This window comes from Myotis brandtii, unplaced genomic scaffold (assembly GCF_000412655.1).
Source record: "Myotis brandtii unplaced genomic scaffold, ASM41265v1 scaffold488, whole genome shotgun sequence".
NCBI lineage: Eukaryota > Metazoa > Chordata > Mammalia > Chiroptera > Vespertilionidae > Myotis > Myotis brandtii.
In genome coordinates this window covers 531,260-543,901 of record NW_005368638.1, presented here as the reverse complement: position 1 = coordinate 543,901, position 12,642 = coordinate 531,260, and the positions used below count along the sequence as shown (strand labels likewise).

Genomic DNA, 12,642 nt, shown 5'->3' with positions numbered 1-12,642 from the left:
TTTATTCTGGGCCAGCTTTAGCTCTGGCTCTAGCTCTGAGGCTTCCGCTGCTGAAAGCAGGTATCTGGTTTGTTTGCGTTCTATAATCGAAACAATGTATAACTCCAGCTCTGAGATCCCGGCCGGCTGAAAGCTGGTTTCTGGGGTTTTGTTTAGCTTCTATATTTGTTAGAATGTTTCAAACTGCCAGCTCAGAGGCCGGCAAGGCAGGCGGGGAACGTTGGAGTCTGCAGTCACTGGAGCAAGCAAGCCTCATGTTCGCTTCCAGCTGCCTGGCTGCCGGCTGCCATCTTGGCTGACAGTTAATTTGCATAAGGATATGCTGATTAGCCAATGGGAAGGGTAGCAGTCGTACGCTAATTACCATGTTTCTCTTTTATTAGTGTAGATTATATAGGATGGCCAACTAGCCACCTGTGACACTAGTTGTTTTTTTGTTTGTTTGTTTGTTTGTTTGTTTTTGGAGGTGCTCAGGGTGAGGAGGAGGGTCCTGTCCCTGGCCAAGTGGGCACCTCTGGACACTAGTTGTTTTTAAAGTGTATCTTAAGACCAATTCAAAATTTGAAAATCAGTGTACATCATCTTTTTCTGTGACTAGCAAACTTCCCTTATGCATTAAGAAGGCATAACCTGACACCGATTGGCATGTCACATTTTGGAACCACAGCCTCCGTGAGACATGAGCTGTGCTTACCTCTGTGTTGCCTCTGTCTTGGAGGTGTCGGGCAGAGATGCGAGAACCAGGGGCTGGAACCTCTTCCAGTGCATTATTCCGGGTATAATGTCCTGGAATGGAAGCCGGCACAGGACACTGCATGTAAAGGAACTGTTTGGTGAGGCGAAGCCTAGGAAGGACTTTCATTTCATTCAATTGACTATAGTTTATGCTTAAATATTAATTCCAAAATTTATCATTTCATTCAGTTTGATTGAATTTGTATGAAGCTAAAAGACAAGTGCTCCAGCAAAAGGCATTCAACAATGCAGCACACAATTAACATGGGGCCAACGGAGAGTTCCTTCCCCTGATTCATTAGTCATATCATGATTCAGCAGGCCCTGGGGGGAGGGCAGATGTGGCCTTACCATCTGTTTGGTTATGGTGACTATGGTGCTGAAGCCACAGTCAAAGAGGCTGGTGGTTCATCAAAGGGCATCTAGGCAGGGGAAGCACCTGCAAGTGCAGGGGGGGTCCAGGGGGGTGTTGCCAGGAGGGTGGCCGCTGGGCTGAGTGTGAGGGCGGTTGCAGGGAATACATCTGGAGACGCATGTTGGTTATGAAAGGCCCGAGGGCCAAGCTAATGAGCTTGGAGCTAGTCTCACGGGCAGCAGGACCGCAGAGAGGGTTCAAACTAACAAACAACGTGATTGGAGGGATGCGTATTGAAGGAAGTTTTCTAGAGAGGGCTGACAGCACAGTGGTGGCCTCGGGGGGTGTAGAGGGAGATTCAAAAGCTGTTTGGGGCAGACTGGTAGAACCCAGTGATGGTAGGTATTTGAGGGAGAGGCAGGGATCAAGGATCACATGGGCCATTGCACAAATCACAGAACAAAAAGGTAAGGCCGGAGGAGGAGCTGTTTGAGGTGTAGTTGGCAACAGTAGGGCATCGATAATGACCCGAGTTAGGGATTTATTGAGTGCAAAGGTCCTGAGGGCAACTCCCAAGAGATGTCACTGGATATTCAGGTTGGTTATCTGGGGGAAGAAGGAATTCTTTGGAGCCTCTTCCTTAGTGTGCATTTGTCATACCAGCACCTTGTCCATTCTGAGGTTTCTACACTTGTTGGGGACAAAGAAGAGGCAATCAGGCCATGGGGTTATGCCTGCCATGTGATGGTTTTTGCGGGGTTGAAATAGGAATAAAAATGCATAGGAGGTGTCATCTTCAAGGGAAAAAGAGAGTGTGAATATTGAAAAAGGGCAACTTGCAGCCGGAGAGGTGGGTATGGATGGGGCCAGAGTGGTGTGCGTCTCCCCCCTGGACCTCTGGAGGGCTGTCAGTGCGAGAGTGCACATAGCCATCGTTGTTAGCTTTCTTGTTCCTCAGCTGTGGCTGCAAAGAAGTTGTGCCTTCTTTGTCTCAATTCCAGTGGTGCCCCTCCATCCCTGTTCCCCGCCCTTCCCTGCAGCCCGGGGCCAGCTCTGCCTGCGAGCCTGGGGACGGCATTACCGTGTGATGGAGAAACTGTTTCTGGGTGAGAGGAATGCTGGACCCGCTGTGGGACTCCTTGGTGAACTTGTACTTGGGGTGAGTGCACAGATAGTAATCTATCAAGGTTTCTGTGTAGGTCAGAGGGTGCTTCACAGCAAACAATCCTGGGTTGGGATTCTGCAGGAGAGAGAGAGAAAACGATTCTCGTTTGTTTACTGGCCTATGAGCCAGGCGGAGGGCAGGCACTGCTAATGTTCTCCGTGGCTTCCACTCGCACTGACAGGGCCTCCGTGGCAGCGCCTCTGGGGAGGAGCAGGAGAGCGGGTGTCTTCACACTGGCAGCCCCAAATGTCAGCCATTCATCAGTGTCCCTCTTCCGGCATGACGTACCACGTGGCTGCACTCAGCTCATCACATGGAAACAAGTACAACTGAGATCACAGCTTAAAAATGCTGGACCCGCTGTGGGACTCCTTGGTGAACTTGTACTTGGGGTGAGTGCACAGATAGTAATCTATCAAGGTTTCTGTGTAGGTCAGAGGGTGCTTCACAGCAAACAATCCTGGGTTGGGATTCTGCAGGAGAGAGAGAGAAAATGATTCTCATTTGTTTACTGGCCTATGAGCCAGGCGGAGGGCAGGTGCTGCTAATGTTCTCGGTGGCTTCCACTCGCACTAACAGGGTCTCCGTGGCAGCGCCTCTGGGGAGGAGCAGGAGAGCGGGTGTCTTCACACTGGCAGTCCCAAATGTCAGCCATTCATCAGTGTCCCTCTTCCGGCATGACGTTCCACTCAGCTCATCACAGGGAAACAAGTACAACTGAGATCACAGCTTAAAAAGGCTTAAAGTATTTGTTTCTTAATTCGATGAATTAGGGGGATTTATTAAATAAGCAAAGTGGTTTTAAAAAGCAAGTAAGCTTCTGGCTTTGAAAACAGAAGTAGCTTTTGACAAACTACTTCGAAAAGAAGGCAAAGAAGAGGGTGCCATTTGCTCTATCAGGAAATGTCAACATTTAACATTGTTTTGGTGATGTTTTTAATTGAGGAAGGCTCCATGTGGAGGTAATATCTGGTTTTAGGGAAGATCCTGTTTTTTATTAGTTTTCCAGCAGAACTAATGGAGGCACAGAGCAATTATACCAAAGTATGAGAACACAGAGCCTTGCGGCGACCCTTCCAGGATTTTCTAACAAAAACTCCATTCTTGTCGCAAACAACAACATAGCTGTTGCCCCTTCACAGTTGTTTAATTTCAGATGTTTAAGAACTAGTAGGTTGAGAACTAGTTTGTTCTATTTGTTTGTTTGTATAATTTTTTAAAACATTAAAAAAAAATCACAACAAAACACAGGTCAGCCATTCATCAGTGTCCCTCTTCCGGCATGACGTTCCACTCAGCTCATCACAGGGAAACAAGTACAACTGAGATCACAGCTTAAAATGGCTTAAAGTATTTGTTTCTTAATTCGATGAATTAGGGGGATTTATTAAATAAGCAAAGTGGTTTTAAAAAGCAAGTAAGCTTCTGGCTTTGAAAACAGAAGTAGCTTTTGACAAACTACTTCGAAAAGAAGGCAAAGAAGAGGGTGCCATTTGCTCTATCAGGAAATGTCAACATTTAACATTGTTTTGGTCATGTTTTTAATTGAGGAAGGCTCCATGTGGAGGTAATATCTGGTTTTAGGGAAGATCCTGTTTTTTATTAGTTTTCCAGCAGAACTGATGGAGGCACAGAGCAATTATACCAAAGTATGAGAACATAGAGCCTTGCGGCGACCCTTCCAGGATTTTCTAACAATAACTCCATTCTTGTCGAAAACAACAACATAGCTTAATTTCCCACAAAATTGTTGTGTTATGTTTTCATTTTCGTTCAGTTAAAAATACTTTGTAATTTCTTTTGATTTCCTATTTGGCCTTTTGGCTATTTTAAAGTATATAATTTAGCTTCCAAATTTTGGGGGGATTTTCTAGATATTTTTATGCTATTTATTTCTAATTTCAGATGTTTAAGAACTAGTAGGTTGAGAACTAATTTGTTCTATTTGTTTGTTTGTATAATTTTCTAAAACATTAAAAAAAAATCACAACAAAACCCATGGCTTGTAGAAACCCAATCTCGTTGCCAAGAAACAAATGTCTCCCACAATTTAAGCCAGCGGTTCTCAACCTGTGGGTCGTGACCCCTTTGGCAGTCGAACGTCCCTTTCACAGGGGTCGCCTAAGACCATCCTGCATATCAGATATTTACATTACGATTCATAACAGTAGCAACATTACAGTTATGAAGTAGCAATGAAAATAATTTTATGGTTGGGTCACAACATGAGGAACTGTATTTAAAGGGCCAGAAGGTTGAGAACCACTGATTTAAGGGAACTACAGCCGACCAAGGAGGCATAGAAGTGGGGGAAGGAGAGCCTAGTGTGGTGCCGGCATTGAATGTTCCAGTCAAGCTCACCGGGAAGGCTGCACGTGCTGCTAGGGCCAGGGAGAAAGACAGAAGAGGGGTCTTGCCTGAACTCATTTTTTAATGTAGGTGAATAGTGTTACAAATTTCCCACAAAATTGTTGTGTTATGTTTTCATTTTCATTCAGTTAAAAATACTTTGTAATTTCTTTTGATTTCTTTTTTAGAAAAAATACTTCATTTAATTTGAATCTTTTCCATTTCATTGAGCCTTGTTTGTGAGAGAGGGGTGTTTAATTCACCAACTATAATTGTGGATTTGTCTACTTTTTCCTTTGCGGTTCAATCAGTTTTTGTTGCATCAGTTTGAAGCTCTGGCATTAGGTGGATGGATATTTAGGGCTGTTGTGCCTCTTGGATGAATTGCTCCTTTACTTGGGTTCCTATCTTATGCATAGCAGGCACACCCTAAGTGTTAGTGGAATTAATAAATTAATAAATAACTACTGATGTTTTCTAAGGAATCAGCTGCCTCCTGCACACCTCCCACTGGGGGTGTGCCCACAACCAAGGTACATGCTCTTGACTGGAATCAAACGTGAGACCCTTCAGTCCGCAGGCCAATGCTCTATCCACTGAGCCAAACCGGTCAGGGCAGTGTTCTCACTTTTAAAACAATGAGAAGACGGCAGTGGGTGGGTCTGGGGAACAAACACTGATTGTTCAGACCTTGCTGCGGGGACCCCAGGGCTTTGCTGGGATGGCCCCTCAGGAGAGCTCCTGCCCCACTGCCACCCAAGCAACCAGAGCTTTATCTATTTTACATTTTGCCTTTCTCTGTAAAATTTCAGCTGTTGAGAGGCTTCTGGTACTAAAGGAAGTTTGAAAATCACTGAGTTAAATGTCCTGCGAGGTTATTCTAGTTCTAAGATTCTATGTCTCTGAGGAGCATTCTCCTCAACCCACGAGACAATAAGAAAATGCCAGAGCATGGCCAAACACCACAGCTCTCCACAGAAAAGCAGCACCGTTCTGAGGAGGAGCCCTCAGAACAGGCAGGAGACAGGCAGGCGGCGTGGCGTCCCAGCTCCCCACCAACTGGCTGGGTGACCTCGGGTGTGACCATTAGCACCTCTGCCCACACTGGGGATTCTCACAAAGGGGGCTTTCTCAAGTGGTGTTTGAGGCCCCCTGTTCTCTGCGTGTATGTGATGCCATCATGGCGTAGAACTTCATCAGATTTCCTGTCTGGATGGGACTTGGGCAGCTGGAAATGTGGAGTAGGAGAGAGAACCCCACGAGCGCAGGTCAGAATAAGCAAAGACCTGGTGATGGGAGGGACATGGAGTTTGGCAGGGATGTGTGTCAGGGGACAGGGACGCACGGGGCTGGGGGTTATGACTGGCCTCACAGGTCCAGGAGTGTCAACTTAATTTGGTAGAAAAGCGGGGTCCATGACGACTAATGAGCAGGAAGTGGCATGGTTAGGGTGCTTCTGGTGGGTAAGCATGTGCAGCCACAGAAACAAAGTAGGACAGAGAAAGCTGGTAGGCAGAGGCGTGAGTATGGCAGCGATGCACTGCCCAAGGGTGGAACAGGAACCAACACTGAATGATGGGACTTGGGGTAATTTTACTTTCTTTTTCTGTTGTGATTTTTCTTTCTCTTTTTAAAAACATTATGTGTGTGTGCATGTATATACATATAATCTATACTAATAAAAGGGTAATATGTTAATTAGACCGGACATCCTTCTGGAGAAAGCCATGGTGGCAGGGCCAAGGCAGAGGCAGTTAGGGGTGATCAGGCTGGCAGGGGAGAGCAGTTAGGGGGATTAGGTCATCAGGGGAGGGCAGTTACAGGGATCAGGCCGGCAGGGGAGGGCAGTTAGGGGGATCAGGCTGGCAGGGGAGGGCAGGCAGGGCTGAGGGACACCCCCTACCCATGCACGAATTTCATGCACTGGGCCTCTAGTCTATAATAAAAGTGTAATATGCTAATTAGACCAGACAGCCGAACGACCTTCCGGGATGTCCTTCCAGACGACAGTCCAGACAAAGCCGTGGCTGCGAGGACCAAGCCCCTTGCACGAATTTCTTGCATCGGGCCTCTAGTATATTATAGATGATATATAATTAGAAAAGATCACAAAGCTGTTGTTATAAAAATAAATGCTGGGATTACTAAAAGACAGAAGCATTGATATTCTCCAAGCAAGCAATTTTGAAGATGACATATTGTTTAAACCTTGACATTCCAAAGAGGTAAAAATATTCCCAATTAATACATCTGTTTTCTTATAAAGCAACTGCTGAAATAAAGGAACACAGAACACAAGATTTCTGCCAATGGTCACTTACAAAGATGTAAAGTGGGTCATAATCTGGAGACACAGCTAAGGCCTTGGGTGGTTTCATGTTCAAGATTGAGATCTTGCCAGGGGACTGAGGGGTGACGTCCTGCTTTGGCAGAGCTATCACGGTGGTGGCTTCATCCTGTGCAAGGACCAAGAGCAGTGTTAGTCTTGATGCTGGGACAAGAGGGGAAAGGTGAGGGCAATTCCCAAAGGGGGGATGTGTTACCTCAGCTCCTTGCTTCAGGGCTCGAGCAAGCTTTTGAGGTCTGTAACTTGATGACGACAACTGAACAGAGAATGGTTGGTACCTCCTAATTTTGTAGATTTGAGGAACCTGGGGATAAAATAAGATGACTGATTCAATATCCTTAAAAGTTTGTGACCATTTAATGGTGTCTACTCTCAACAATAACACTTCTGAGCTGCCTGGTGATAAAAGAAAACAAGCTCCATGCTGTTGCGACGAGATTGTGGCAATGGTTCATTTGACTGTGCTGGAGTGACTTGGTGCCAGTCCTGGTGCCAGCACACAGAGCCACCCACAAGTACCCTTCAGTGCCACATGCTTAGAAAGACCTCAACTACTGGTTAGTAATTAAAAATATTTATATTTTCAGGGGAGGATTAAAAATGATGGCGGAATAAGTGGATGCTGCACAGACATTCTCCTATGACCAAACTGGAATTACAACTGAAATACAGAAAAACTTCCGGAATAATCAATGGAAGACTTGCTGGAGAGAACCCTGATAGCTGTGGACTGAAAGTGGAGACTGCATAGAGACTGGAAGGAGGGGTGGAGGCTGGCTGGGTTCCCACAGACAGCAACTGAAGTCCCAGAAAGATATCTCAGATTGGGGGGAGGGGTTTGCCACTGAGAACTCTGGGGTCTAATCCTCAACCTGGGCTCCCCTAGCAGGGAGCACCAGAGCTGAGAAGGGTACCCACATAATACCTGGCTGTGAAAAGCAGCAGGGTTGCTGTCTGTCAGGGAGAAGCAGCTGGAAATTCAGGCACCCTCTTAAAGGGCCAATGCACAGAATTCCCTATGGAGCCAACCACCTTGTGCTCCAGCAAAGGAAGGGCAGAGTGGACTGGAGCTGTGTGAGCAGGATCAGGGGCTCTGGGGTTAGAGCTCAGAAGGCAGACACCCTGGTTTCCTGTGCTGTCATTCCTTCATGCTGCGGAGGTCATCTTTCCCACACAGACATTTGTTATACAGGCAGCCTTGCTGTGGGAAGACAGTTGACTCACCCTATTGGAAAACACCTTGCCGCACAGTGCAGAGTTGCTGAGGCCCATTAAGAGACTGAGAATAACAATTAGCCCTCCAGGCAGAAGCAATTGCCCCACCCTATTGAAAAAAAACTCTTGCAACACCTGTGGATGATTGCCTTTTTCTGACTAATTAGATCAGGCAAATACTCAAAGCCTCCAGAGACTGCCTCTGTCTACAGCAGTGGTTCTCAACCTTGGCTGCACATTAGAATCACCTGGGAATCTTTTTAAAATCCTGATTTCTGGGCCTCATCCTCCAGAAATTCTGTTTCTTTGTTATGGGATGGGGCCAAAACATTAGTAACAAAGAAACAGAATTTCCGGAGGATGAAGCCCAGAAATTAGGATTTTAAAAAGATTCCCAGGTGATTCTAATGTGCAGCCAAGGTTGAGAACCACTGCTGTAGACAGAGGCAGTCTCTGGAGGCTTTGAGTATTTGCCTGATCTAATTAGTCAGAAAAAGTGTTTGACACTGTCCTGCACTAGAGATTGAGAGGCATTGCAGATCTACCTAATACATAGTCACAAATCCAAACAGGCAGCCAAAATGAGGAGACAAGGAAACAACCCATAAATGAAAGAACGAGAGCTAAATGAAATAGAGATAAGAAATTTATCTGATATAGAGTTCAGAATAAGGATGGTAAAGAAGCTCAACAGCATGAGAAATGATATAGTAACTATAAAAACAGAAATAAAAAATGACATAGCACAAATAAAGAACACATTGGCAGGAATACACAGCAGATTAGAGGAAGGTGAGGGTCAAGTCAGTGAATTAGAAGACAGGGTTGAAAAAAATCACTCAATCAGAGAACCAAAGTGAGAAAAACAGTTAAAAAACAAGAGGACAGCTTAAAGGAACTGTGGGACAACATGAAACGTACCAATATTTGAATAGCAGGCATGCTAGAAGAAGCAGAAAGGGATAGAGAACATGTTTGGAGAAATAATAGCAGAAAACTTCCCTAATTTGATAAAGAAAAAAGTCACACAAGTTCAGGAGGTTATAGAGAACCCCAAACAAGAAGAACCCAAACAGGCCCACACACAGACACATCATAATTAAAATCCCAAAAAGTAAAGACAAGAGAGAAGCTTAAAGACAGCAAGAGAAAAGCAAACTGTTACCTATAAGGAGCTCTCTAAAAAAACATAGAGTGGCTGAATGGATACAAAAACATGACCCAAATATATGCTGTCTAGAAGGAGACCCACCTCAGAACAAAAGACCACACAGGATGAGAGTGAAGGGATGGAAAAAACATTTCCATGTAAATGGAAAAGAACAAATAAAGAGCCTCCCAGAAAAAAAAAAAGCTAAAGGAATACATGACCACCAAGCCAGCATTACAACAAATGCTAAAGAGACTGCTGTAATGAGGAGAAATGGAGAGAGAAAACTAGGCATACAGAATTAAAATGGCAATAAATAAGTACCTATTAATAATAACTTTAAATATAAATGGATTAAATGCTCCAATCAAAGGCATAGGGTAGCTGATACAAAAACATGACCCAACTATATACTATCTACAAGAGACCCACCTCAGAACAAAAGACCACACAGGATGAGAGTGAAGGGATGGAAAAAACATTTCCATGTAAATGGAAAAGAACAAAAAAACTGGAGTAGCAATACTCATATCTGACAAAATAGACTTCAAAATGAAGGCCATCACAAGAGACAATAAAGGCAAAAAAAAAGAGAGACAATAAAGGTTACTACATAATACTAAAGGGATTGATCCAACAAGAGGATATAACCCTGGTAAACATATATGCACGCAGTATAGGGGCACCTAAATGTATAAAAATCTTTTAGAGGACTTTAATGGAACAATTGACAACAATACAGTCATAGTAGGGGACTTTAACACCCTGCTGACTTCACTGGATAGATCTTCCAGACAAAAACTTAAGAAGGAAACTGTGACTGTAAAGGACACACTGGACCAGATGGATTTAATTGACATTTATAAAACATTTCACTCCAAAGCTGCAGAATATGCGTTCTTCTCAAGTGCACATGAATCATTAACAAAGATAGACCACATGTTAGGACACAAAACAAGTCTCTACAAGTTCAAGAAGACTGAAATAATATCAAGCATCTTCTCAGATCACAGTGGAATGAAATTAGAAATCAAAAACACCCCAAAACATCCAAACACATGGAGGCTAAATAGCATGTAATTAAACAATGAACGGGTTCCCAACAAGATCAAGAAAGAAATAAAAAACTTCCTGGAAACAAATGAAAATGAATACACAACAACCCAAAATCTCTGGGACATAGCAAAAGCAGTCCTGAGAGGGAAGTTCCTAGCACTACAGGCCCACCTCAAAAAACAAGAAAAAGCAACAATAAATTATTTAACCCTACAACTTGAAAGAGAACAACAAGAAAACCTAGAATAAGTAGAAGAAAGGAAATAATAAAGATTAGAGCAAAAATAAATAACATAGAGACAAAAAAACAATACAAAAATCAATGAAAACCAAGAGCTGGTCTTTGAAACAATGAACAAAATTGATGAACCAGACTCATCAAGAAACAAAGAGAGAGGACAAAAATAAATAAAATCAGAAATGAAAACAAAGAAGTAACCACTGACACCACAGAAACATAAAGGATTGTAAGAAAATACTATGAACAACTATATGCCAACAAGCTGGCCAATGTGGCTGAAATGGACAAGTTCCTAAAAAACATACAAACTCCCAAAACTGAATCAGGAAGAATCTGAAAACTTGAATAGGCCAATAGCAACTCATGAAATAGAAGCAGTAATTAAAAAACTTCTAGCAAACAAAAGTCCTGGTCCTGATGGCTTCACAGGAGAGTTTTACCCAACATTCAATGAGGAACTAACATCTATCTAAGTCAGTCAGAGAAAGATAAGTATCATATGATCACACTCACCTGTGGAATCTAAGTAACAAAATAAACTGATGAATGGAGTGGATCCAAAGACACAGAAACATGGAAGTGGGGAACCTTAGAGGGAAGGCGAGGGAGGGTGAGTGGGTGCGAGGAAATCAACTAAGGACCTTATATGAATATATGCATGGCCTATGGGCACAGACAGTGGGGCAGTGAGGGCCTGGGGTGGGGACAAAATATTAGCAAATTGGATCCAGAAATATATTAAATGGATCATACACCATGACCAAGTGGGTTTTATTCAAGGGATGCAGGGTGGTACAATATTCACAAATCAATAAACGCGATAGATCACACAAACAAATTGAAAGACAAAAATCACATGATATATCAATAGATGCAGAAAAAGAATTCGTCAAAATCCAACGGCGATTTTTGATAAAAACTCTCAGCAAAGTGGGAATAGAGGGAGCATATCTCAACCCAATAAAGACCATATATGACAAACCTACAGTGAACATCATATCCAATGCCCCCAAACTAAAACCACTTCCCTTAAGAACAAGAACAAGACAGGGATGTCTGCTTTCCTCACTCTTATTCAACATAGTACTGGAAGTTCTAGCTGCAGTGATCAGACAAGAAGAAAACATAAAAGGCATCCAAATTGGAAAGGAGGAAGTAAAACTCTTACTATTCACAGATGACATGACATAGATAACCCTAAAGACTTCACCAAGAAACTACTAGATTTTATAAATGAATTTGGCAATGTAGCAGGATATAAAATCAACACCACAAAATCGATGGCTTTTTTATACACCAATAATGAATTCTCAGAAAGAGAAATTAAACAAAGAATCCCATTTACCATTGCAACAAAAATATTAAGATACTTAGTAATAAACTTAACCAAGGAGGCAAAAGACTTGTACTCGGAAAACTACAGGATATTGAAAAAAGAGATAGAAGAAGATATAAACAAGTGGAAGAATATACTGTGTTCATGGATTGGTAAAATCAACATCATTAAAATGCCCATACTACCCAAGGCAATCTATAGATTCAATGCGATCCCTATTAAAATTTCAACGGCATATTTCACAGATTTAGAACAAATATTCCAAAAATGTATATGGAATAAAAAAAGACCCTGAATAGCTGCAGCAATCTTGAGGAAGAAAAACAAAATTGGAGGAATCACAATACTAAATATCAACTTATACTACAAACCACCCTAAGCTAAACAGCCTGGTACTGGCACAATAATTTGGGGGGTGATGGCGGGCTGGATGGGGTCAATGGGGGAAAAAAGGGGAATATGTAATACTTTCAACAATAAAGAATTATGGAGTCAAGAACATACAATGGAGTCAAGAAATTCTCTTCAATAAATGGTGTTGAGAAAATTGGACAGGTACATGCAAGAAAATGAAAATAGACCTCCAACTTACACCATACACAAGAATAAACTCAAAATGGATTAAAAGAATTAAATGTAAGTCAGGAAACCATAAAAATCCTAGAGGAAACCATAGGCAGCAAAATCTCAGAC

The 12,642-nt window shown here is 42.9% G+C and overlaps 1 protein-coding gene across 1 annotated transcript in view; it reads right to left on the bottom strand.

Moving 5' to 3' along the window:
• Window positions 1-12,642, bottom strand: part of CFAP221 (cilia and flagella associated protein 221) — a 96,013-nt gene that overhangs the window by 17,464 nt on the left and 65,907 nt on the right. The window contains exons 18-21 of the mRNA XM_005876486.2: window positions 7,148-7,255; window positions 6,926-7,060; window positions 2,172-2,330; window positions 695-786 (exon numbers count right to left, since the gene is read on the bottom strand). Coding sequence (XP_005876548.1) covers window positions 695-786; window positions 2,172-2,330; window positions 6,926-7,060; window positions 7,148-7,255 — 494 coding nt within the window. The remainder of the gene's footprint in view (window positions 1-694; window positions 787-2,171; window positions 2,331-6,925; window positions 7,061-7,147; window positions 7,256-12,642) is intronic.